General features: G+C 55.1%; 1 protein-coding gene across 1 annotated transcript in view; it reads right to left on the bottom strand.

Moving 5' to 3' along the window:
* Crocc (ciliary rootlet coiled-coil, rootletin) overlaps positions 1-23,375 on the bottom strand; it is a 40,161-nt gene extending 16,786 nt beyond the window's left edge. The window contains exons 1-20 of the mRNA XM_026400860.2: positions 23,311-23,375; positions 22,680-22,821; positions 20,933-21,087; positions 16,441-16,626; positions 16,269-16,352; positions 16,134-16,195; positions 15,883-16,048; positions 15,297-15,403; positions 11,369-11,605; positions 10,812-10,908; positions 10,229-10,312; positions 9,662-9,895; positions 8,830-9,029; positions 5,627-5,809; positions 4,393-4,537; positions 3,702-3,848; positions 3,152-3,382; positions 2,278-2,471; positions 1,915-2,042; positions 585-754 (exon numbers count right to left, since the gene is read on the bottom strand). Coding sequence (XP_026256645.2) covers positions 585-754; positions 1,915-2,042; positions 2,278-2,471; positions 3,152-3,382; positions 3,702-3,848; positions 4,393-4,537; positions 5,627-5,809; positions 8,830-9,029; positions 9,662-9,895; positions 10,229-10,312; positions 10,812-10,908; positions 11,369-11,605; positions 15,297-15,403; positions 15,883-16,048; positions 16,134-16,195; positions 16,269-16,352; positions 16,441-16,626; positions 20,933-21,087; positions 22,680-22,821; positions 23,311-23,370 — 3,012 coding nt within the window. The 5' untranslated portion in view covers positions 23,371-23,375. The remainder of the gene's footprint in view (positions 1-584; positions 755-1,914; positions 2,043-2,277; positions 2,472-3,151; positions 3,383-3,701; positions 3,849-4,392; positions 4,538-5,626; positions 5,810-8,829; positions 9,030-9,661; positions 9,896-10,228; positions 10,313-10,811; positions 10,909-11,368; positions 11,606-15,296; positions 15,404-15,882; positions 16,049-16,133; positions 16,196-16,268; positions 16,353-16,440; positions 16,627-20,932; positions 21,088-22,679; positions 22,822-23,310) is intronic.
* Positions 23,376-23,936: the final 561 nt, after the last annotated feature.

The following is a 23,936-nucleotide window of genomic DNA, read 5'->3' as shown; positions in this document are numbered from 1 at the left end:
CAAACTCAGGAACTACTCATTCTGCCCCCTTCCCTTTCTTATATGTTCAGGTGCCAGTGATCCTTCATATGCAAATAGTGTATCACAAATGAAAAGTACTTTTCTGCTATATATATAATGTTGGCCTTTTGGGACACTGGAGATTGAACCCAGGGGTACTTAACCACTAGCCACATCCCCAACCCTTTTTTTGATTTTATTTAGAAACAGGATCTTGCTGCGTTGCTTAGAGCCTCCTTAAGGTGCCAACACTGGCTTTGAATATGAGATCCTCCTGCCTCAGCCTCCTGAACTGCTGGGATTACACGCCCCGCAATGTTGGCCTTTCTTCAATGTGATCATGGACCCCCTGCATCAGAATCACCAGGGTGGTAACTAAATCTGGGGTCTGGGAATCTGCATATTTGATAAGGACACCCCTACCCCCATGGATCTTCCCAACTAGCTGCCCCTAGGGCTTCCACAGTAGAAATGAAGTCCTGTTCCTCAGATGTGGACATGGAGGCAGAGCAAGAAAGAGGACTCTGTGGGTAGAGAGGAGACAATGGCTCAGAGCCCTAACCGCCCCTACAAGGTACTCATACCTTCTCACGCTGGAGTCGCTGCAAGTCCTCCTCGTGGGCTGCCTGTTCCTCCCGCAAAGAGGCCTGGGCCTCCCGCTCCGCCTGCACCAGCTTCTGGGCCATTAGCTCCTTGTCCAGAGCTGCTTTCTCTTCTGCAGTTATCATCTGCTGCCTCAGGCCTGCCAGCTCACCTGCACAAGAGGGAGGGTAGATACAGACAAGGTTAGGGCAAAACCTTCCCTCAAGCCAGCAAACTGCAGCCAGGTGAGCCAGATGGTAGAACCCGGAGGGGAGAGGATTCATCTGGCATCTGGGCTGGTTCCCTTGGAGAAGTGGCTCATTCTCTCTGGACCTCAGTTTTCCCATCTGCTGCATGGGCCCACTGGCTCTGTCTGCCTACCTAGAATATCACAAAAGGGGGCCCCCACAAACGGGAAGGATGTCAAATATAACCACTCCCGTTTGGGCTGCATGTATGGTTATTGGCGATAAAACCCGTAGCTTCCTGCATGCTAAGCCCACACTCCCAGCCCGTTTCGTTTTTATTTTGGGTCTCAATAAGTTGCCCAGGTTGGCCTTGAACTTGCTATCCTCTTGCCTCAGCCTCCCAAGTTGTTGGGATTGCAGGCATGGTCACAGCACCTGGCTATACCACCCTGTTATTGACTGAGCACACCACAATCAGGCACCTGGGTTATATCCCACAGTTTCAATTCACCTACATAACATATCTAGTTTATTTTTATTTTTATCCTCATTCACAGATGAGGAAACAGATAGAGAGATCAGTAATTTCTCAATGCTGTCCAGCTCCACACAAAGCATCCCCTTTACTGACTAAGATATAAGCATTCTTAGTCAAGTGTCAACTATCAGCACTCACACAGGTGACAATGCGATGGTGTGTCCTTCTGTGGACCACCCAACACCATCTCCCGGTGGGAAACCCACCAGCATTTCCCTTGCTGGTTCTGTCTGCTTAGGTGGACGTAAACAGGAAGTCATTTTCCATAACCCAGGTAAGTGCCGCGTTGATGTTTAGAACACAGGAAGAGCCATGCACCAGAGAAAGTGGGGACACACAGGAAGTGTCGTGTGTCCTGGGAAAAGCAGCCATTGGCTCTGGAGGAGAACTCAGAAGTCTCTTGCCGCCCAGAGGACAGCAAAGCCACGGTAGCTCCTGCTGAGTCAGGCCACCTATGCCTCTCATCCTGGCAAGGGTTTAGCCAGAGCAGGAATCTGGGGCCCAGAGAGGGAGGGGCTGCTCCAGGGAAGCTGAAACCTCTTAGGTCAATGCTGCCTGCCTGGGGGAATCCCAGAACCTGGTGTCCCTGTCCCTGTCCCCTCGTACCAGTCAGGGTCTCCTTGGCCAGCAACAGGGCCTGTCCATCCGCTTCTAGCTGCCCCCGGCGCGCCTCGAGCTGGGTCAGCTGCGTCTGCACCTCGAACAGGCTGCTCTCCAGGGCCGCCTTCTCCACGCTGCAGGACACAAGCCCCTGAGGCAACGAGCCTCGGCCTCAACAGCCCAGGTAACTGGCTCTCAGGGCGTGCCCAGCCCGGGGCCCAGTGCCAGCCTCCCTGCTTAGCTGGGCCACGCTCCCCTGGGGAAGGCTGAGCCACAGCAAGGGCATGTTGGCAAGCCATGCTCCTAAGTAACGGCCCCTGTGGGCCAACGCCAGGCCCTGGGGGTGCTGGGCAGAGCCCAAGACCTTACCGCAGGCGAGTGGCCTCCTCTGACAGGGCCTGGCAATCGCGCTCCGCCGCCGCCAGCTGCACAGCCAGGCCGGCCCGCTCCTTGGCCAGCGCCTCCTTCTCCCGGGCCACTCGCTCCAGTGCCTCCACCTGTCGTTGGGACTCCCGCCGGGCCTGCTCCAGCTCCTGCTCCCGCCCGCTCAGCTGCCGGGAGAGCTGGCCCCCACCAGGGACTGTGAGCACCACTTCCAGAACCCCCGACCCGTTCATCACATAGCACCCCACCTCGGGGTCTGACCCAGCTCCCCCCCCCCGCCGGCGGGCAGGAGGCCCAGGGTTGAGCCCAGGCTCTGCCCTGCTGTGTGGTCTGCACTGGGCACTCCAGCCTTTTCTAGACGCACAGCGCACATGTGTGCAAAAACAAGGCTCTCACTCAGCTCTGGGAGTGAGGGGCGACAACCCTTCCTCACCTCAAAACTTGCAGAGCAGCTGAATATATAAAACCGACCAGGGGAGCTGCTCTGCTGGCTGGAGTGGAGGGCGGAAGCCGCTTCCGGCTCCCCTTTCGCCTCCTCCAGATGCCCCTCCAGGAACCGGACTCACTCCAGGACATTAAGTTCCTAGGTCCCTGAAGCCCTAGGGTCCCTTGCAGCTGTGGCATCCCAAAATGTCTGATTCTGATCCCTCTCCACACCAGCATGTGCTGCACCGGTGCCAAGAGCCGACAGCAGGCCCCTCTGCTGGGTCTTAGAGTTTCCTCAGCTATTGTTCATGACACTCTTGACAAGAACTCTCAGCCCCGAGTTACTGATGGGGTGACTGAGGCACAGGGAAGTGGGGCAGCTCACTCAGAAGCAGGTTCCCAGGCCAGGCCCGTCCCCCTCTGCTTGGCCCACCTGAGCCAGCTGTTCCTGCAGCCCGCTGCGTTCGCTGCGCAGCTCAGGCAGCTGCTGCTCCAGGGCTTCCCGGGCCTGCTCGGCAGCGTGTAGGGCGCCCTCCAGGCCCTGCCGCTCCACCTCCTGCTCCAGCCGCAGCTGCTCCAGCCTCTGCTGCTCCTCCAGAGCCAAGGTGGCCTCCTGCTCTGCCTGACGCTGCCGGCCCAGCAAGGCCACCTTTTCCTCCTCCAGCTGCAGGGGTGAGTGTGGTGGGACGGTAAGCAAGGGTTCCTCCCAGGACAGGGATGCTCCTCCACTCACCCACTGATCAGCCCAGGAGACGGCCTGGGGAAAGGGGCAGGGTGTGGACACTGACGAGGGAGAATGAAGAAGGACCCCTCCTGAGACACCAGGAGAGAGAAGACAGAGTAGAGACAGGCGACGACAGAGACAGGAGCGGCAAAGACCAAAACAGACGGGTGCAGGGTGTGGGGGCCTGGGACACCTCAGTGGGGTCTCCCTGATGGGGAGGACAGGTGGACCAGGCCTCTGGGCCCACGACACGATGTACCTGGGCGACAAGGTGGTTCAGCCCCAGCTTGTCCTGGGCGAGGCTCTCGTTGAGGGCACTTAGCTTGGACAAGGAGTCCCGCAGAGAAGCCTCCTCTGCCCTCAGCTTGGTCATGGACAGCTCGAGCTCCACACGGCCAGCCTCAGCCTACAGGGAGGGGACCATGTGTCAGAGCCAGTCAGGTGGAGAGAGACGGGTGGGTGGCAAGAGACAGGGACAGGCGCAGAGACGGACTTCGGGGTGGTGTAGGAAGATAAGTCAGGAAATTCCCTGCTCAGGGAGGAGGCTGCAGCCTGTGAGGACGTTAAGAAGCTGCATGCTGCAGAGCTGGAGGGAGAGAGAACCCAGGCGATGCTGCAGCAGGGCCAAGGCTCAGGGCTTCCCCTGAGTGAGGCCTAAGGATGGTACCTCTCAGGGTCCAGGGTGAGGGGAATGGGGCAGGTTCCCACTGAAAACTTTCTGGACCACGGCCCCACCTCCCACAGACACAGGACCTCGGTCTAGATACTGCCCGGGAGCATCTGGAAAGGCAGGAACATGGCACTAAGAAAAGTCAGCCTGGTCCACAGGGAGGGGTCAGTCTGTGACCAGGCTCCGATGTCAGCCAAGGATCAGTCTGTGGCCAGACTGGGAAGACCTGGGACCTAGGGTCAGAGGTAGGTGTGTAGTTGTGTGGTAAATGGGGACCCACCTTGGTCAGCGCCTCAGCCACCTCTGCCTTCTCGGCCTGCAGCATGTCCCGCTGCAGCGTGGCGCAGCTCAGTGCCTCCCTCACCTCCACCAGCTCCTTCGCCAGCCCTGAGCGCTTCACTTCCAGCTGCTCTAGCTGTCTATGGCTGTGAGACAGAAGACAGGCAGGTGCCTCATGTCACTTCTCTGTCCTGGCCACCTGCAACCAGCAGGATGCTGGGCAAGAGCCTTGCCCACAAGGACAGCCAACCCCCTGCCTGTTAACTCCCTGACTCTGAGCATCAGTTTCCACATCTGCAAAATGGGGTGTTACCTGCCTTAAGAAGTCGTTATGAGAATGTGTATTACTCTACAGGAAATGCTTAAAATACTGCTTGACACATCTTCCCAAGCAAGAACATCCACTCCTACAGTGCACTAAACGTCGTCATAACCTGTGTCTTAGAGACCCACACAGTGCAGGCTCAAATCCCAACTCTTTCACCATGTACCCTGGGACAAGTTTCATGACCTCTCTGACTCGGCTTCAACATCCACAAAATGCAGATAATACCTTCTACATCACAGACTTATAATGAGACTTAAACAAGAGAACCTTGGTGCATTGGCATTTTTTTTTTAGTTGTAGATGGACACAATACCTTTGTTTTTATTTTTATGTGGTGCCGGGGATCAAACCCAGTGCCTCACGCATGCTAAGCAAGCGCTCTACCACTGAACCACAACCCCAGCCTTTAAATTTTTTAATAAGAATATTATTAATAGTTATTTTAATTTTAATTGTTATAGTTCTTATAATTCAAACTCTGCTTCCTACCAGTTCTCTGATGCTAGGTAAGTGACTCACCTCCCTGAGTCTCTTTCCCCAAGTGGGGTTGGTTAGCCGGGCTCAAGGGAACAGACCTGTTGTCCAGCTACTCAGGAGGCTGAGGCAGGAGGACTGCTTGAGCCCAGGAGGGCCAGGCTCTAGTGCCCTATGCCCATCAAGTATCCGCACTAAGTTTGGCATCAAAATGGTGACCTCCCAGCAGCAAGAAGCCTCCTGGCCTCCTAAGGAGGGGTCCATTGGCCCAGGTAGAAGTGGGATAGAAGACAAGGCACAGTGCAACGCCAGAGGCCTCCTCCAGGTGGCAGGAGGCTCAGGACAGAGATGGTGCCCAGAGGCTTGCAGTGAGAGCGGGGGAGGCTCCCTGGGAGGCCTCTGGGAGCTGGTGGAGAGGTGAGGAGCTGCCCACCTGCGCTCAAGCTCCCTTTTTGCCCTGGCGCCGTCCTGAACCGCATCCTCCTGCTCTTCCTCCAGCCGGTCCCGCTGGCGCCGCAGCTCCTCCTGGGCAGCCTGCAGCTTCTCCAGTTCCTGCCGCAGTCCCTCGGCCTGCTCTTGGGCCGCCTGCAGGTTGTGGGCCAAGCTGCCCTTCTCCCTGCAGGACAAGGGATAGTGGAGCAGCGGGCGCTGTTATGGCTGCTCTCCCTGCAAAGAAGCCAGGCTGGCCACTGCCCAGGAGCTGCATCCTCGGTCCTCCCAGGCCTCTCACTCCAGGAAGCCTGTTCTGATGCTCCTGTGGCTGATTCAGCTCACCCACACCTCCCAGCAGGAGCCTGGCTTTCTTCCCCCCGCCCCCCCCCCCCCCCCGCCTGCCCACTTGAACGCCTAGTGGGATGGAAGAAGGTGCTGCATTACCTGTGAGTCCCCCCACCAAGTGCAAAAGGCCAGGAGTAAGCTCCTGGAACACACCGGCAATTTGGCAGCCAGTTCTGCTAAGCCACACAGACACAAAAGGCCCCCACGATACCCCTCCTCCACAATCCTAGCAAGCCCAACAGAGCTCCACCTGTCCAGATCAGCTTCCCGCTGCACAGAACAGCAGTACCTGGCAGACACAGCAGGGGGGCGTGTGACTGCCACTGGGAATCCCAAAAGCTTACAGGGAGCCGCCATTTTCCACAACTCTAATAGTCACAAGTAGGGGGCAGGGGCTGATTGTAACACCTTCTTTCAAGCCAGCTGGGGTTTCTGGCTCAGGCTTAGGGCTTCCCTCTCTTCCCTCGAAGTTGCAGTCCCCAAATATGCTAGAAACTAATGCTGGCAGTGGGTGGGGAAAAGCTTATGACATGACATTAAGTAAAAATAGCAGAATACAAAACGGGCTGCTTGCTGATCACCACTACTTAAAAAGCCATCTCGTTCCCAGGCAGGGAAATCATGGGTGGCCACCCAATGGGCCTGAATTCTAATTCTACCCTGCCCCCTCGGGCCACACCTGCTTTGTGAGGTTGGGCAAGTCTCTCATCTCCATACAGTGAGTTCCAAACTGCAGGAGTCTGACAGAAAGACTGAGATGATATACATGAAGCACTTGGCAAACATGGTGGGTCTACAAGTGCCCCTACTCTGCCACCTCACTGCCAGGAAACACAATAGAAACAAAACCAATACCCTACTAGGGGTTCAGAGGGGCAGGTGAGGCTGTGAGGGTCCCCCCCTTTCGATTTCCCCTCATCCTTCACATTTTTTGTTAAACACTTCTAATTAGGAAGATAAAACAAAAATAACCATGTAGCTGAGAGGTAGATAATTTCTTTTTCTTAAAAATCTCTAGGAACAGGCTGGGGTTGTGGCTCAGTGGCAGAGAGCTTGCCTAGCATGTGTGAGGCACTGGGTTTGATCCTTACCACTGCATATAAACAAACAAATAAAATAAAGGCACGCTGTCCATCTACAACTACCAAAAAAAGAGGGGGGGCCAGGTTGTGGCTTAGTGGTAGAGCACTTGCCTAGCATGCGTGGGGCACTGGGTTTGATCCCTGGCACCATATAAAAATAAACAAATAAATAAAGATATTGTGCCCATCTTAAAACAACAACAACAACTCTAGGACGCTGGGTGCAGTGGCACACGCACGCATGTAGTCCCAGCAGTTCGGGAGGCAGAGGCAGGAGGATCGCCAAGTTCAAAGCCAGTCTCAGCAATTCAGCAAAGCCCTAAGTAACTGAGCAAGACCTTAGTCACAAAAATAAAGCCAGGCGCAGTGGTGCAGGCCTATAATCCCAGTGGCTCAGAGGCTGAGATAGGAGGATTGCAAATTCAAAGCCATACTCAGCAATGGTGAGGCGCTGACCAACTTGGGAAGACCCTGTCCCTAAATAAAATACAAAATAGGGCTCGAAATGTGGCTCAGTGGTTTTGTGCCTCTGGGTTCAATCCCCAGTACCAAAAAAGCAAATCTCCAGGAAGCCAAGTATGGTAGCACATGCCTGTAATCCCAGTGAGTAGGGAGGCTGAGGCAGGAGTATCACAAGTTCGAGGGCAATTTAGCAAGGCCCTAAGCAACTTAGTGAGAATCTGTCTCAAAATCAAAAATAAGGGCTGATGTTGTGGCTTAGAGGTACAGCGCTTGCCTAGCATATGTGAGACACTGAGTTCGATCCTCAGCACCATATAAAGTAAAATAAAGACTCTGTGTCCACCTATACCTAAAAAATATTTTTAAAAAATAAAACAAAATAAAAAGGTGCAGTCAGATTCAATCTACAGTACCAAAAAAAAAAAAAAAAAAAAAAGCCCTCTAGGAAACAGTCTCAAAACAACATTGTCAAGATTTCCCTGAGAAGCTGGGCACACTGGTGCACACCTGTAATCCCAAGTTTGTAGTCAGCCTCAGCAACTTAGTGAGACCCTCGGCAACTTAATGAGATTGTCTCCAAGTAGAAAATAAAAGGAGCTAATGGTTGGGGCTGGGGTTGTGTTCAGTAGTAGAGTGCTCACCAAGCACACGTGAGGCGCTGGGTTTGATCCTCAGCACCTCATAAAAAATAAATTAATTAAATAAAGTTATTGTGTCCAACTACAACTAAAAATATTTTTTAAAAGTAGGGGGGGCTAGGGTTATGGCTCAGTGGTAGAGTTCTCCCCTCACATGTGCAAGGCTCTGGGTTCGATCCTCAGCACCACATAAAAATTAATAAATAAAAAATTAAGGTATTGTGTCCAACTACAACTAAAAAATATTTTTAAAAAGATCATTTAAAAGTGGGGGGGGGCCTAGTGGTAAATTATCCTGAGTTCAGTCCCTAATACCAAAAAAAAAAAAAGAATTTTCTGAGAAGAGGGAGATGTTCTACATCTAGAGCACTTGAAATGTGGCTGATGTGTAGATCTAGAGCACTTGAATTGTGGCTGATGCAACTGAGAAATGAATTTTAACTTTCGTGTGTGCGTGCAGTGCTGGGAACTGAACTCAGGTCCTGAAGCCGCAGCTCTACCACTGAGCTACATCCCCAGCCCCTTTGGTAAAACTTTAATTGATCTAAAATTGAATAGACACATGTGGCCAGTGGTGACCTATTGGTGCAGAACCACCCATTTAAAGATTAGGGCTGGCCTTAGGCTCAGACACTTATTTATCCTTTATCCTCCTCCACCTCAGACATCCCAGGCACCTGCTCAGGAGTTCATTGGTGCTCCGCAGACGCTGGGCCTCACGCTGGGCATCCTCTTGGGCCTGAGCAGCCCCATCCATCTTATCCCGCAGGCGCTGCAGCTGCTCCTCTAGGGCACGCCGCTCACCCTCGCTGTCACTAAGCTGCTTCCGCAGGGTGCACATCAGGTCCTGGCTCGCCTCATAGCGACCACGCATGTCCTGGGGCATGGGGGTCACTGAGTCTGGGGAGCCTACTTTCTCTGCTGGTTCCGGAGAAGCACACCAGGCTACAGTGGGACGTGACTAGGCCGGGGCCTGGCCTGCAGCAGGACAGGGGGCCTCAGCCCCTGGGACTGGGATTCCACTCCCCTCCTCTGTGGCCTCACCATTCTAAGTCCTCACCTCCCCGGAGTCCCAAGCAACTCCAATCTAGGTCCCCATGAAGTTGACAACGCCGAGACCACTCTTTCCTCTGCTAGTTTCAGACTCCACCCGCAAGGCTCCTCCTTTTGGACCCTGGTTCCACCCTCGGAACCTCTCGCTTCCAAGCTCCTCCCGTCCCTGCAGACTCCTTCTCCCAGGGTCCTGGCTCCCCCAGGACTCTGGCTCTGCCCCCACCTCCTCCCTTCCCAGGCTTCACCCCACTTCATCCCACTGTGGGCTCCAATTCTGCCCCAGAGCTCTCAGATATCTCCTTGACACCTGGACTCTCAGGTCTGCTTACTGGCTCCGCCCCCAGGCCTACGGTCCCGCCCCAGGCTATGGCCCCGCCCCCTGGGCACCCAAGCCCCTTCTCCAGGAGCTTGGCTGGGTCCCTGGCTGTGGCTAGGGATGCTCAGGCCCCTTCCTACCTGAACCTGCAGCTGCCTCTTGTGCAAGGCCGAATGGATCAAAGCAAGCGTGGAGGAGTCAGAGCAGGCCGGGGACGGGCCTCGGCGAGGGGAACGGCCGCGGCTGGGCGAGGAACGCCGTGGCGGGGAGGGGGTCCGCTGGCCCGAGAGACCCCGCAGGCTGCCGTCCAAGGTGTCTGCTGTGCGCTCCGAGCCACTTAGCTGGACACCGCTCTCTGTGTCTGACAGGACGGCCTGGGGTGGGGAAGGTGGGAGCAGGAGCCCAGGGGTTGGCCGGGCCAGGCCCAGGCCAGGCAGCCTCACGAAGTCCCTACGGGAAGCCTTGGGGTCCACCTCCCCCACGGGCGCTCAGCCCACAGCTCTCCAGCAAGGCTCATTTACTGCAAAGATACCATTCATCGGTCCGCACAGATGGCCTGAGACTGGGAGCTCCCAGCGCAGGGGCGAGGTGAGCTAACTGGAGTACCCAGGGCCATCACTCGCTTTAGTTCAGCCAAAGGCCACCAGAGGGCGCGGCCAGAGGCCCAGGCCTGCTTGCCAGACCTTCCCAGAGCTCCCTTCATGCACCTGTGCCAGGTCCCTCAGGGTCTGCTGGAGCCCTTCTGTGTCCTCCATCTCCAGGGTCGCCTGCTCCTGTAGCCGAAGAGACTCCTGGAATGAGACAAAGAGCGGTCAGAGGCTGTGCCCTAGTGTGAAACTCTACCTTCTCCTCCCTCCCTGGACCGCCACCCATCAGGTGGCCTCTATGGCTATCCATAGACCAGCTAGCAGAACCCACTGCCCTCAGAGGCCGGGAGAGGCAATGTCCTGACCCAGTCACTGGAGGAGAGCCAGGCTCAGCCCCACACAGAAGGTGACCTATCCAGGCAGTGCCCTAGGGAGGATCCCTCTGATAGAAGGCAACCATGCTCCTCTGGGAGCTCAGGCAGGAGTTGGAGTCCTACTCCCCTGCTTACTGGGTTGGAGAACACTCTGTGCAGTGGGGATCATGAGGCAGGGCCGCTGGGAGTGTGGAAAGGGATACAGAAGGTGACTGTTCTTACCCTAATCCTGGCACATGATGTGGGGGTGAGGAGCATGTCTGAGTAGCCCAGCCCTAAGCCTGGGTCCATGGATCTGGTAGGGCCCTCATCTACCCACCATAACTCACCAGGGCCTCCAGCTTCTCAGTGAGGGCCTTGTTGACCTGATCCTTCTCCAGATTCTGGTTCTGAAGGCGCTCCATGGCCAGGGCCAACTCTGTCACTCTTAAGGTAGGGAAGCAACAGAGGTAAATGGGGGACCTGCCCCAGTTTCTCCTCAAACCCACTGGCTTCTGGGTCTTTTGTGTTTCCCCAAACCTGAGCAGAACCACTAAAATCCACTTCCCTAGCTGTGTGACCCTGGGCAGGTCACTCTTCCTTCTGAGCTTCAGACTTTGCACCTATAAAATGGGACTGGGGTCACCAGTGTCGTGTCTCTTTGGAAAGCACCCTGGGCTTGGTCCAGGAGGCAGAAGTTAGGGGCATGGGTCTCGTCCTCACAGGTCGGACTGCTCATGATGTGCCCTGGGAAAGAGCCCTCTGAGGCCCACACAGGGACCTGGGAAGCCTGGCTGAGCCCAAGAAGAAATAGGGTCTGATGCGTGGAACAGACACTCCCCCTCCCCGAGTCTCTAGGTGTCCCTCTGTGGGGAAGCTGAACTTGAACAGTGTCATCACCACCCACCTAGCACTGAGTTCAGCCTTGTCCAGGTCGCTCTGCACCTGCAGCTGGGACAGGTCCTTCTCTCGGAGCACCTTGGCCTGCAGATGCTCCTCCAGCTGGGCCTGCAGCAGCACCTGCTTCTCCTGGGCCGCCTGCGCCCGGCTCTCCGCCAGCTTCAGGCCAGCACTCAGCCCCAGGCCCACCTCTTGGACAGCCCGAGATGTCCGGGCCAGCTCCCTTCCCAGCTGCCGCAGGTCCCTGAGGAGAGCACAGGATGGGGATGGGATGCAGGGGACTACCAAATGCAAATTAAAACCACACTGAGATGTCACTTGTCACTATCAGATTGATTAAAAAAAAAATATGTTACATAAGGCCCAGTGTGGGTGAGGCTGCGGGGAACCAGGCCCTCCTCCAAACGGCTGGTAGGAGGGTAAATGGGTATAACTACAATGGAGACCAACTAGGAGAGCTCAGAAAATCATGAATATATAAGCACTTTACCCTCCAGCTCCACTAGGAATGCACCCTGCACACCCAGACACCCAGCACGAGGGGTGACCCATGTGCACTGTGTGCTGTACTGCCTGCCCCTGTAAAACTCCCGCCAGGCACAGTGGTGCACACCTGTAATCCCACTGACTCGGGAGGCTAAGGCAAGAAGATCAAGTTCAAGGCCAATCTCTGCAACTTAGCAAGACTCTATCTCAAAATAAAAAATAAAAAGGACTAGGGATGTAGCTCAGTAGTAAAGTACTCCTGGATTTAATCCCCAGTACCAAAAAAAAAAAAAAAGTACTGGTGACAATCTAAGTATCCATCAAAAGAGGAGTGCTGGGCTGGGGTTGTGGCTCAGAGGCAGAGCAACTGCCTAGCACATGTGAGGCCCTGGGTTCAATCCTCAGCACCACATAAAAATAAATAAATAAAATAAAGGTATTGTGTCCAACTACAACTGAAAAAAATAAATATTAAAAAAAGGAGTGTTATTAAGTAGATGATGGTATATCCATTCAGTGGCCTACTTTGCAGCCAAGGAAAACCAATGGGGAACCTCTTCCTAGACTGATATGGAGCCATCTCCCAGTAGTAACTAGTAGGCGAAGAAAGTATCTTCAAGAACTGCAAAGATGGGGCTGGAGTTGTGGCTCAGTGGTAGAGCACTCGCCTTGCATGTGTGAAGCCCTGGGTTTGGTCCCCAGCACCACATAAAAATAAATAAATTAAATAAAGGTATCGTGTCCACCTACAACTAAAAAAAAAATTTATGAAAAAAAAGGAACTGACTGAAAGAATAGCGTTACGTTAGATTAGGTGGAGGGAAGTGAAAGGAGGGGAAGGCAGGGGATGTGAGGATAAGAAAGATAGTAGAATGAAACAGACATCATTACTTTATGTATGTATGTATGTGACTGTATGACCAATGTAATTCTATAATATATATAATCAGAAAAATGAGAAATTATATCCCATCTAAGTATGATATATCAAAGTATATAAGTGTTTTCTACTGTCATGTATAACTAATTAAAACAAATAAAAAATTAAAAAAGGAACTGCAAAGATGAAACTCTACCCATATACCCATAGTATTTACCCAAAAGGGGGGGGGGCAGGAAGAAAGAGAGAGAGAGAGAGAACTGAGAGACTTGCTATATTTGCTTGTATAGAAGAACCTTGAAAGGTCATAGGAATTTTTTTTTTTTTTTTTGGATAGAATCTTTCTATGTTGCCCAGGTTGGTCTTGAACTCTTGGGCTCAAGAGATTCCCCCCGACCCCCACATCAGCCTCAGGAGTGCCAGTACTACAGGCATATGTCACTGCACCTGGTTAAGGAAGGTCACTTAGGAAACTGGTGACAGTGATTGACTTGAGGAGGGGTGGAAGTGTCTGGGATCAGGTAGGAGATTTCCTACTCTGTACCCTTGTGAAATGGGAACCTTGAGAATGCTGATTAAAACTAAAGTCTATTTCAGATCCATATGTAGGTTAAATCTGGTCCTCTCTTGAATGAACTGTAAGGCTGGGTATCCAACAGTGAAGACAGGAAGTGCCTCATTGGCATCCAGTTACTGTACAAAGGCGAATACTCCAGCTGTCTATTCTCGGTGAACGTCTGGAGCACCAAGAGCATCACAAAGAGAGGCACACAGGCCAGGGCCTCCTGATGGAGAACACCCTCCACCCTGCAGCCTTGCCAGAAAAACAAAAACGCCAACCTGCATCTGATCTAGCCTCAGATCCAACGTGCAATTCACAGGAAATACAAGGAACAGAGGAACATGTTAAATGATACCTCAGGGACACAACCAGCAAAATCCAGACTATGGGAATCTCTGGGACAACTGACCCAGTTTTCCTAACAAATAATTTAAAAGAGACTTAAAAGGTCAAAAGAAAAAAAAAGTCACATTGTGTTAATTTTCATAGTTCCTGATCCAAACAAACTATGAAGATGAAAAATGGAAATCAGACCCTGACTATTTCATGATATTGGAAAAGATTAATTAAAACTTTTTCATGTGGGCTGGGGTTGTGGCTCAGCAGTGGAGTGCTCGCCTGGTACGTGCGAGGCCCTGGGTTGATCCTCAGCACCACATAACAATAAATAAGTGAAATAAAGGTATTGTGTCCAACTACAACTAAAAATAAATATTTTTTTAAGAGAGAGTGAGAGAGGAGAGAGAGAGAGAATTTTTAATATTTATTTTTTAGTTCTCGGCGGACATAACATCTTTGTTGGTATGTGGTGCTGAGGATCGAACCCGGGTCGCACGCATGCCAGGCGAGCGCGCTACCGCTTGAGCCACATCCCCAGCCCTAAAAATAAATATTTAAAAAAATTTTGGGGGGGCTGGGGATGTGGCTCAAGCGGTAGCGCGCTCGCCTGACATGCGTGCGGCCCGGGTTCGATCCTCAGCACCACATACCAACAAAGATGTTGTGTCCGCCGAGAACTAAAAAATAAATATTAAAAATTCTCTCTCTCTCTCTCTCTCCTCCCTCTCCTCTCTCACTCTCTCTTTAAAAAAAAAAAAATTTTTTTTTTCATGTGAAAAAGGAAACATGGGGCTGGGGGGTCATGGCTCAGTGGTGGAGCGCTTGCCTAGCATGTGTGAGGCCCTGGGCTCGATTCGCAGTACTACATATAATTAAAGGTCCATCAACCACTAAAATATATATTTTTTTAAAAAAGTAAACACATCAGTTTCCCGCTGGAGGTGCAGCCCACAGCCTGACCAACTGCGTCTAGCTGACTATCCATGCTTACAAGGACATAGCCTCTGCTCAGGACCAGGCAGGGCCAGGCTCCCTGCCGAGTGAGGCTCTCCTTTCATTCCTGCTATTCCTCCAACTCCACCAGCAGCCACTCTCTCCCATCCTAGAGACTTTGCTCATGCTGTTCCCTCTGCCTGAAGCACCTGGCTCTGCTACTTCCAACCCTACCCACTCCTCAGGGCTCCTTGCAACTCCCACTTCCTTCTGGCTTCTCCACCCTTTCATCCTTCTGAGCTTCCAGAACATTCCCTTTGTTTCTGTCCATGAACACTTGCTTCTTTGATCTAGAATTTTTGTAGGAGCCCGTCTTTTCACCATTAGATGTTGCAAGGTTTTGGTAGCAGAATTGAGTATTCTAGTGGATTTAAAGCAGGAGCTTCAAATCTTAATTGACACAGCTGTTTGGCCTTGGGAAGGTCACTCAACCTCTCTGAGCCTTAAAGTCCTCATCTGTAGACTGGGAAATACTATAGTTTCTACCTCACAAGGACACTGTAAATATCAGGTAAATTAACAAGTTCGGAGAGCCTAGCTCTTGGAAATCCCTAGTTAAGCGTTGACTGCCGGTAATAGGCCGTTACCCCAGTTGTTCTACATCTCCACAGGGCCCAGCACACAGTAGGTGTGCTGAGTTGAGTCTCATTTAGGAGGCCGCTGGCAGGGCTTTACCTCTCAGTGCCCATCTTCACGTCGCTGACCAGCCGTCGGAACCCCACGACTTTCCTCCAGAGGAGGAGCAGGCGGTTGTGTTCGTTGCTGCAGTAGGCATTGAAGGACTGGAGGGAAGACGTGCTGCGTGAGGGGTGGGGCGGGGCGCTGGCTCCTCCCCCCGGGGGAGGAAGCAGGCAGAACCTTTAGGTAAGGATGGTGGCAGTCCCTACGCCCTTATTATGAGGAGTAAAAGAAAATGCACACGGCCTGTGTAATCAGTGTAAACTCCCGTTATCCCAGCAGCTCCGGAAGCCGAGGCAGGAGGATCAAAATTTCAAAGCCAGCCTCAGCAATTTTGTGACGCCCTAAGCAACTTTGCTAGACTCGGTCTCTAAAATATAAAAAGGGCCGGGGATGTGGCTAGTGCCTAAGCGCCCCTGGGTTCAATCCCTGGTACCAAACACAAAGCTAAACAAACAACTTTGCTATGACCACCACGACCTCTGCTCACCTGCGCCGGGCCGCATTTCTGCTCCCATTCCCGTGCGCCCCCCATTCCAGCGCTCCTCAAGGGCCCTGCACGCGCCAGGCTGCCCACACGCACCTCCTCCTCGCGCCTCCACGCTGCCTCCCGCTGCTCCAGCTCTTTACAGCTGCGAGTCCAGTCGCTGGTTACCTTGCGAATGTCCTCGCTCAGAGCCTGATTGGCGGAGCCTGCCTGGTCCAGCTGTTCTCGCAGCATAGCGTTCACCTGGGCCAGGCTGGCACTCCTGGGCCGGGCACAAGGGGCCAGTGGGCACTCGCCTACCCAGGGGCAGCACCACCAGCCCTGCGCCCTCCTTACCACAACCTCACCTCTGCTGTTCCTCCTCCAGGCGGAGAAGGGCACTCTCCAGGTCTTGGCTGTGCTCTGTGTCCTAGGTGGGAGGGGGCAGCATCAGACAGGTCAGGCAGAGGGAAGGGCCTACACCCACCCACCCTGATACCCACCCTCAGCCGCTGCTGCTCCAGCTCTGTGGACCTCTCTAGCAGCTGCTGCTCCAGCTCGGAGCACCTCTTCTTGTACTGGAGAATCTGGGGATGGATGGGAAGCAACGGTTTTCCAGGAGCAGGGGCAAAGCAGAGGAAAGAGAGGGCAAGAGCGGGAGTGGGTGGCCCTGACCTTGGCCTGAAGCCGCTGCACTAGCTGGGCCTGCCTCTGCTGGCCCTCCTGGTAGGCCTGCAGCTTGCGTCGGTAGGAGGCCTGCTCCTCCTGCAGCTGCCTCCGCAGCTCCACACTCTGGCGGACCAGCCCCGGGGGCTCCTGTGGCTCCAGCTCCCCAGATTCCAGCTGCATAGCCTGCTCCAGCTGCAGGGAAGGGCCCTGGGTGAGAGGCCTGGGCCCCTAGGGAAGGCAGGCACAGGCCTCTGCAGGGGCTGCCAGGATGGGCGCTGACCACAATGCCTTGTAAGTCCATAGCCTTGCGCCCCAGGGAGCAGGCGCATGTGGGCAAGTCCAAATGCAGTGCATGTATGCACAGGCTAATGCAGCTGTGCATGGACAGACAAGGCATGCAGACACACAGACAGGGCACACACAGGCATACAGACAGGGCACACACAGGCACATACAAGTTAGCCACCCACAACCAGGTGCATGCAACAGTGATGCGGGGTGGGGGGGGTGCCATAGAAGCCCAGCCTCTCCAGAACGCTTCACCCCTGCTGTGCTGATTAGATCGGCCTCGCCCCCACCTGGACCTGAAGGTAAACTCAGAAAAACCCGGATGTTTGTTCCCCATTGTATCTTTTCTTTTCTTAATTTTTTTTGTTCCCATTGGTGTTGGAGTGGCATGAATGGCACGAGCACATGTGAATCCACCCAAGGGGCAGGCACAGGTCCACACTGCAGAGCCCAGGCTTACAGACATGTAACACACACAGGCATTCTCAGATGTCCCCAGGGTGACACAGTGAGCCCCCCAATACACATGGTGCTCTGTGACATCATCCTATCTATAGCCTGCTTCTCTCCCTTTCATGCCACCTTACAGGGGGCCTCTGCTGCTGCTGCCCTGTACCCCCTGTGGGCAGTGCACGATGCCCTCCAGCTCTGGCCACCACACTACCATGGGACCCTCTCAACACCCTAAGGCACTGGCCTTTAGAAGGAAGGACGTGAGGGAGGAGGGAGCTGAGGGGAATGGATTCTGCAGGGCGGTGAGCACACAGGGGGCCTGAGGACAACAATGGGGACAAGCCCAGCTGACTGAGGACACCACCCACTCACCACCCACTTCCCCTGCACCTGGTCTGCTAGAGCCCAGCAGGGCACTGATGCCCATGCAGGTGGAGCCACACTGGTCACAAGGAAACCCGCAGGAGGGCTCTGTGAGCCACCCACAAAGCCAAGGACAACTTCATGTCACCCACTCCACCCCAGGGATGCTGGGGGAAGGCTGGAGGCCTCGGCATGAGAGGGAGGAATGCTAGCTAAGGGGACTGAGGGGTGGCAGTGGGGGCTCTGCCTGGACAGGGCTGCAGACCTGTGGCAAGTGTCTGTGTGGAGTCCACCCAAGTCAGGCGCTGTGCAGGAGTCCCCAGCTGTACGTGACGGAGGTAGCCCCGAAAGGTGTGAGCGTCCTGAGTCAAGCTTACAGCCCGCTGGCTGGGAGTGGGATGGATTTAGCCATGTGTTTTCACGTGTGCTGGGGACATGTTGACACTCTGGTGAGTCTGGGCCTTCACACGCACCTGGGCGAGGTGGCCTCCGTGGTCTACATCGTGGCTCGGGCCCCGTGTCTGCGTGTATTGGGTGTGAGTTTATACACAGTCATCTGGGTGTCGGGGGGCCTGGGCATGGCTCTCAGTGGGGCCTGGGAGGGTCTGAGCGCTACATGTCTCTGAGGTCTGTGTGCCTTCGTGGGGCTGACTGGCAGATGGCTGTTTTGTGTCCCATGCTTTTTGTGTCTTGTGTATCTGTGAGATGTGAGATGTGTGCTGTGCCACCTGCATTATGGACACATGATGGTGGTGACACTGTGTATTGGGATGACTCTCCTGTGGGCAGGTGTGAGGCCTAGCTGTGGCAGTGGCAATGGCTGTTGGTTACGCCACGTGCACCGTGAACCCGAGGGTGTCCGTCTCTGTGGGGTCTGACTGTGTGCTCTGCACCCGCGTGCCCCCAGCGCCATTCGCTTCTGTGATCTGGAGGGTTCCATAGTGCCAGGGGCTGCCCGCTTCCCCAGTGCTCACAGCCAGGCCACTCCTGGACACACCTCCACCCTCTCCACAAACCCTGCCCCTAACAAAACAGCCTTTCAATTTTACTTGCAATTCAGAAAGGAAGGTGGCTGCCACCAGGCCAGGGATCAAAGAAGTTTACTGTGTCCCCTAGCAACTGGGGCCCTAATGCCACCATTCAATTCACTCTGTCCATGTTGCCATGGACACTAGGAGAGGTGAGGGGGTATGCTCTGGATCCAAGGGGCGAGGCCACCTCCCTCTTTCCCCTAAACCTGCTCCTTAGGGACTGTGAGGTCCTCTCTCTGACCTAGGAGGTAGCCTCTGGGAAGCCCCTGCCTAACATGCAGTTCATAGGATATGAACCCCCTCACTCCCCATCCCAGGACCATCATGGGATGAATGATCAGAACAACCTTCCTGATGGCCCCCAACCCGGTTATGGCATGCGCTGCCACCCATCGGCACAAGGACAAGTGAGCTTCAGGGGAAGGCTACCCATGACCAAGGGACTCCTACCCTGGGCCCACCACGCCCCCTCCAGGCCTCAGTTTCCCCCTTTGTAACAGGTGACTGCCAGCAGATGCTCTCTGAGGACTCCCGTTAGGAAAAGCCTCGAAAGGGGCTGGGGATGTGGCTCAGGCGGTAGCGCGCTCGCCTGGCATGCGTGCGGCCCGGGTTCGATCCTCAGCACCACATACCAACAAAGATGTTGTGTCCACCAACAACTAAAAAAAAAAATATTAATAAATCCTCTCTCTCTCTTAAAAAAAAATGTTGCAGCTGCTTCAGTAATTTGGGATCCTCCTGCTATCTCTAAAAGCGAATTATTAAAGCTGTTCCTGCATGTTAAAAAAAAAAAAGGAAAGGCCTCAAAAATCCTCCTAACCCAGTCCCAGGCCCCAGATGGGCCTCAAACTGCCTCACACACAGGACAGTCACAATGCCAGGCTCCTCCTGCAGGCTGTTCAGAAACACCCACCCAGGACGCGTGAGGGAACTGTCTAGACTACCTCAGGCCCCCACCTGGTGCCGCCGCCCCAGTCTCAGCAGCTGTGTCCCAGCAGGGAAGGGACCTGCCAACTTGCACCTCGACATTCTTCTGCCAGCCAGGGACAGGGCTGGCTTCACTGTCATTTGGAAGTTGGCATTTAGAAGGCAGCCCCTGGGGGCCTGGCCCTGTGCCAGGAGCTGTCACCATTGACAATGCGGGACCCAGCCAGCCTGCCCTCCACACACCCTGCAGTCCCTGGGAAAATGTGTTCTGTGCTGTCCCCAAAACTAGGGGCTGCTTTGGCCCCCCACACTGCTCCTCAGCAAGTCCCAACAAGTTGGGGGCTTGTCCAGGCGGGCAGCTACCAGGACACAGGATCACCCCCTGACTACACACAGAAACGCACACACCTCTCCAGCACGGCATGCAGACCTCTGTACAGACAGGCCCAGCCTAGGGGTCCCAGGCCAACCCTGGCCCTTCTGCTAACAAAGAGGGAGTCCTGCCCCTCTGGGTTCCTTCCAGATTCTTCATCCCCAGGATCCCTGGCTGGCAGCTGGCAGGGGGGAGACCTGCTTCTTGTCTTAACTGGCTGTGCAGCCCTCGTATGGTGCTTTCCCTCTGAGCCTCCATCTTCTCTTCTGTTAAATGGGCAGCATGATTCTGACAGTAGTTCATTAAACGTAAGTACTTTGCAAGTTACTGGCACATAGTAGGCACTCAATAAATGGGAGCTACTGTTACAGCTGTGACTACTGCCCACAACCTCCCACCTCCATCCCTCTGTCCACACACACTCCATCCCTCATGCAACGCTCACCAACCTTCTGTCACCACCAACTCCCCAGGGCTGCCTGCCATGAGCCTGGGGGTTCAACAGGCAGTGTGCCAGGTGCACCCTGCCCCTGGCCCTCACCTACCTCCCCCAGCCCCTCACAAGCCACAGCACAGGTGCCTGGTGATGGACATGCAGACAGGCCTGGCTTCCTCCTTCCCTGCCCAGGACTCAACCCCAGGGGGCAGTGGTAGGTCTTGTGGCTATCCCCAACCAGCCCACAGAATTTTTTGGGTGCCTGTGCCACCCGACCCAGCAACCAGCCACTGCCTCAACCCCGGTGCCATGGAACGGGAGCCTGGGGAGATGTCCAGAGCCTTGAGGGGTTGAAGGGCCCCTAGGGGTCTCGTTCTCTGTGCCTGACACTAAACAGGCCTAGGACAGATGGGACTGAAACACCCCCATGTCCCCACGGGTCCTGCACAGCAGCTCCGTCACCCTCCCACCCCCACAGCAAACAGGGAGAGTGGAGCCACCGCTCAGGGCCATTCCAGCCGCAGAGCCACAATCTGCTGCCAGGCTGGCTTGATCCAGGGCCCACCTGCTCCCAAGTGTGGCCTGGCCTGGCCTCTCCCTGCTCTGGCCCACCTCGGCAGCACCCACCCTCTCGCTGGCCGCACTGTACTTGATGGCAAGCTCGTCGCGCTCGGCGCAGCTCTGGGCCAGGAGGTCCTCCACGCGGGACAGCTCCTGCTGCAGCAGCTGGTTTTCCTCCTGCAGGGACAGCAGTGACGCCATCTCTGGGGCCGGCAGCAGGGCTGGAAGGGACCGAGGGCATGTGGTTGGCTCTGCCTGGTCTAGTGGGACAGATGCCCCACCTATCCCCAGGGGCAGAAGGGTCAACCAGGCCCCAGGGAGGACCCTGGGTGGGAGTGGCTGCAGCTCCAGGCCTGAGGACCAGGCAGGCAGAGGACCAGGCAGGCAGAGGACCAGGCAGGCGGAGGACCAGGCAGGTGGAGGACCAGGCAGGCGGAGGACCAGGCAGGTGGAGGACCAGGCACGCGGAGGACCAAGACAGGGGCTAAATCTAGACTCACCCTCAGCTAGGTGTGGTCCTCAAGACCCAGGAAGGGCAGGAGCCGGGCTCAGTCTGGGATTGAGGGGAGTCCTCACTGAGTGAAGCCCCGAGGTGATCTTTTGTTTGTTTCGCAGCACAGGGGCACTTTACCAGAGCTCCACCCCCAACCCTTTTTATTTTCTCATTTTGAGACTGGATCTTGTTACGTTGGCAAGGCTGGTCTTGAATACCTGATCCTCCTGCCTCAGCCTCCCAAATTGCCGGGATTACAGGCCTGTGCCACAAACCCAGCAAAGCCTCGAGTTCTTTTTTTTGACTACTGGAATTGAACCCAGGCACTTTTTTAACACTGAGCTACATCCTCAGCCCTTTTTTGTTTTGAGACATGGCCTCACTAAGTTGCTCAGATCTGCACTAAATAGTTGAGGCAAGCCTCAAATTTGTGATCTTCTTGCCTCAGCCTCCCGAGTCACTGGGATTATAGGTGTGGGCCACCATGCCCAGCTTCTGAGTTCTTGATTCCTTTTCCAATTACTATTCTTCTCAGGGTGTCCCTTGCTCATCCATAAAGTGGGTGGGAGAGTACCAGGCCATGCCAGAAAAACAGAAAAGCCTCACTCAAGGGCAGGGGTTCACATAACTCCCAAGGCTCGAGCTAGTGTAGGTCAGGTTGGGAGGAGGAGGAGGAAGAGTGTGGAGGAAAAGAAAGGTGGGGGGGGCAGGATTGTCCTCCTCTTGTGGGCTGCCCTTTGACCCTGGGCCTCAAACAGCTGTTCCTCCAGCTTGGGGTGAGGGCGAGTTCCCCCAGTCTGGGGCTCCAGGGTCCCCACATCCCTGGTCCTCCCAAGGAGAGGTCCCGTCCCCAACCTGGCAGCTGAACAGGAACCATGGCAGGAGGACCCCAAACACCCCCAGCACAGCTGCCAACTCATAGCTGCCCCACGTGTGTCATTCCTAGATGTTCAGGCCACATAAAAGGTCCTGCATGCTGCCCACTAGGAAGAGCAGGTGCCATCAGACCTCTGCAAAGTCCGGGTGGAGCTGAGCTCACTCCTTCCCTGAGAGGGACTGAGATGTTGGGGTGGAGTCTTCACAGCAGCTTGGGGAAAGGCCCTTCTCTTCTAGATGCATCCAATGGGGAATACATAAGCCTACGTAGGCAAACCACACCTCCCAGGCTCCATTTCCTCCTCTGTGAAATGGGCCCTTCCCTCAAAGTCTTGCACTTCCCTCTGAGTGAGTGTTGGAGAAATGGATGCTATGATCCTGACTACAGAGGAGGGGTGGGAGAACAGGTGACTTGTGGGCAGGGTCCCTGGCGGGCCATGGTACCTGGGCTCTCAGGCTGGGAGAGGTTGCGGGTGACAATCTCCCTGATGCAAGCAGGCAGGCTGGTGTGCTGAGAGTCCTGGGCAGGGTCCTGCACGCTCGGGCTCTTCTCCTGCCTGGGTCCCAGGACACTTCTCTCCAGTGTCTGTGGGGAAACAGAGAGGGTCTTCAGGGGCCTGGGACCCCGAACGTCCTGGCCTGAGGGGAGAGGATAACCAAGTCCTGTGGTCCAAGAGACAAGAGCGAAGCCTAGGAGTCAGAAAGGTGGTCATGTGGCCTGGCCCTGGAGGGAGGCCCCTGCCCAAGGGTGGGAGAAGAGAACAAATCACACAGTGAGGACTCAGCCCCACCGGGACATCAGCGTGAGGGGCTCAATCCAGCTGACCCTGGATGGTGAAGGTCCTTCTGTGTCAGAGGTCAACCAGACCCTAAAATCTAGGAGTAGGGATCCCCTTCCTCCTACCACCTGGGTGCCCTTAAATCCTCAGACTTGCCAGGATCTGTGAGCTGGGGCTGTGTCACCATCACCACCACACCTCTCCCTCCCTTTGGCCCCCAGGATGCACCCACCTCTTACCACACATAGGCCCTGCTCCCCTCCCTAGACAGGGTGGGCACAGCCCCCAGCACCCACCTGGATTACCGTCTCCAGTGCCAGCTGGGCCTCCAGCGACCCCACCAGCCCCAAGCTCATGGGGGAAGAGGCTCTGGGCACTTCCCCGTCCCCTTCTCCAGGGCCCCAAGACTAACTTAGCTGCCCACCCCTGGACCCAGCCCTAGCCCAGGCCGCTGAGCTGAGCAACAGGCAGATTAAGCTTAAATCCGGCGGCGCCCCCACGTGACCGGGCAGTGGGAGGAGCGGGGCGGAGCCAGTGGGGAGCAGAGGATGGGAAAGGGGAGGAGGGAGAGCTGCAGCTGCCGGGGAGGACCGGGAAGTGGGGCCAGCTGGGCGCAGAGCCGGAGGGAGGAGAGAGGGGAGAGAGGACGGGAGACTGGAGGACCGAAGGGGCACTGTAGAGGGAAGGAGGGGAGGGCGGGACCTGGACGTAAGAACCCCCCACCTTCCCCCCGGCTGCCGGGTCCTAGAGCCCTCCAAGCCCAGGAGGTGGGGATAGCAGCCTGAAGGCGGGAAAGGCCAGAGTCCCGATCCTCGTTGCTGACCCAGAACAGAGCTCCCGCGGCTTGCGACAAATGTATCCACGGGGCTCTGGAATGATGTTTCTTCAAAACAGGTACGGGGGTGGCTGGGGATGTGGCTCA

The sequence above is a fragment of the Urocitellus parryii genome, chromosome 11 (assembly GCF_045843805.1).
Source record: "Urocitellus parryii isolate mUroPar1 chromosome 11, mUroPar1.hap1, whole genome shotgun sequence".
NCBI lineage: Eukaryota > Metazoa > Chordata > Mammalia > Rodentia > Sciuridae > Urocitellus > Urocitellus parryii.
Note: the sequence above shows the minus strand (reverse complement) of the source record. Positions and strands in the feature narration are given on the sequence as shown.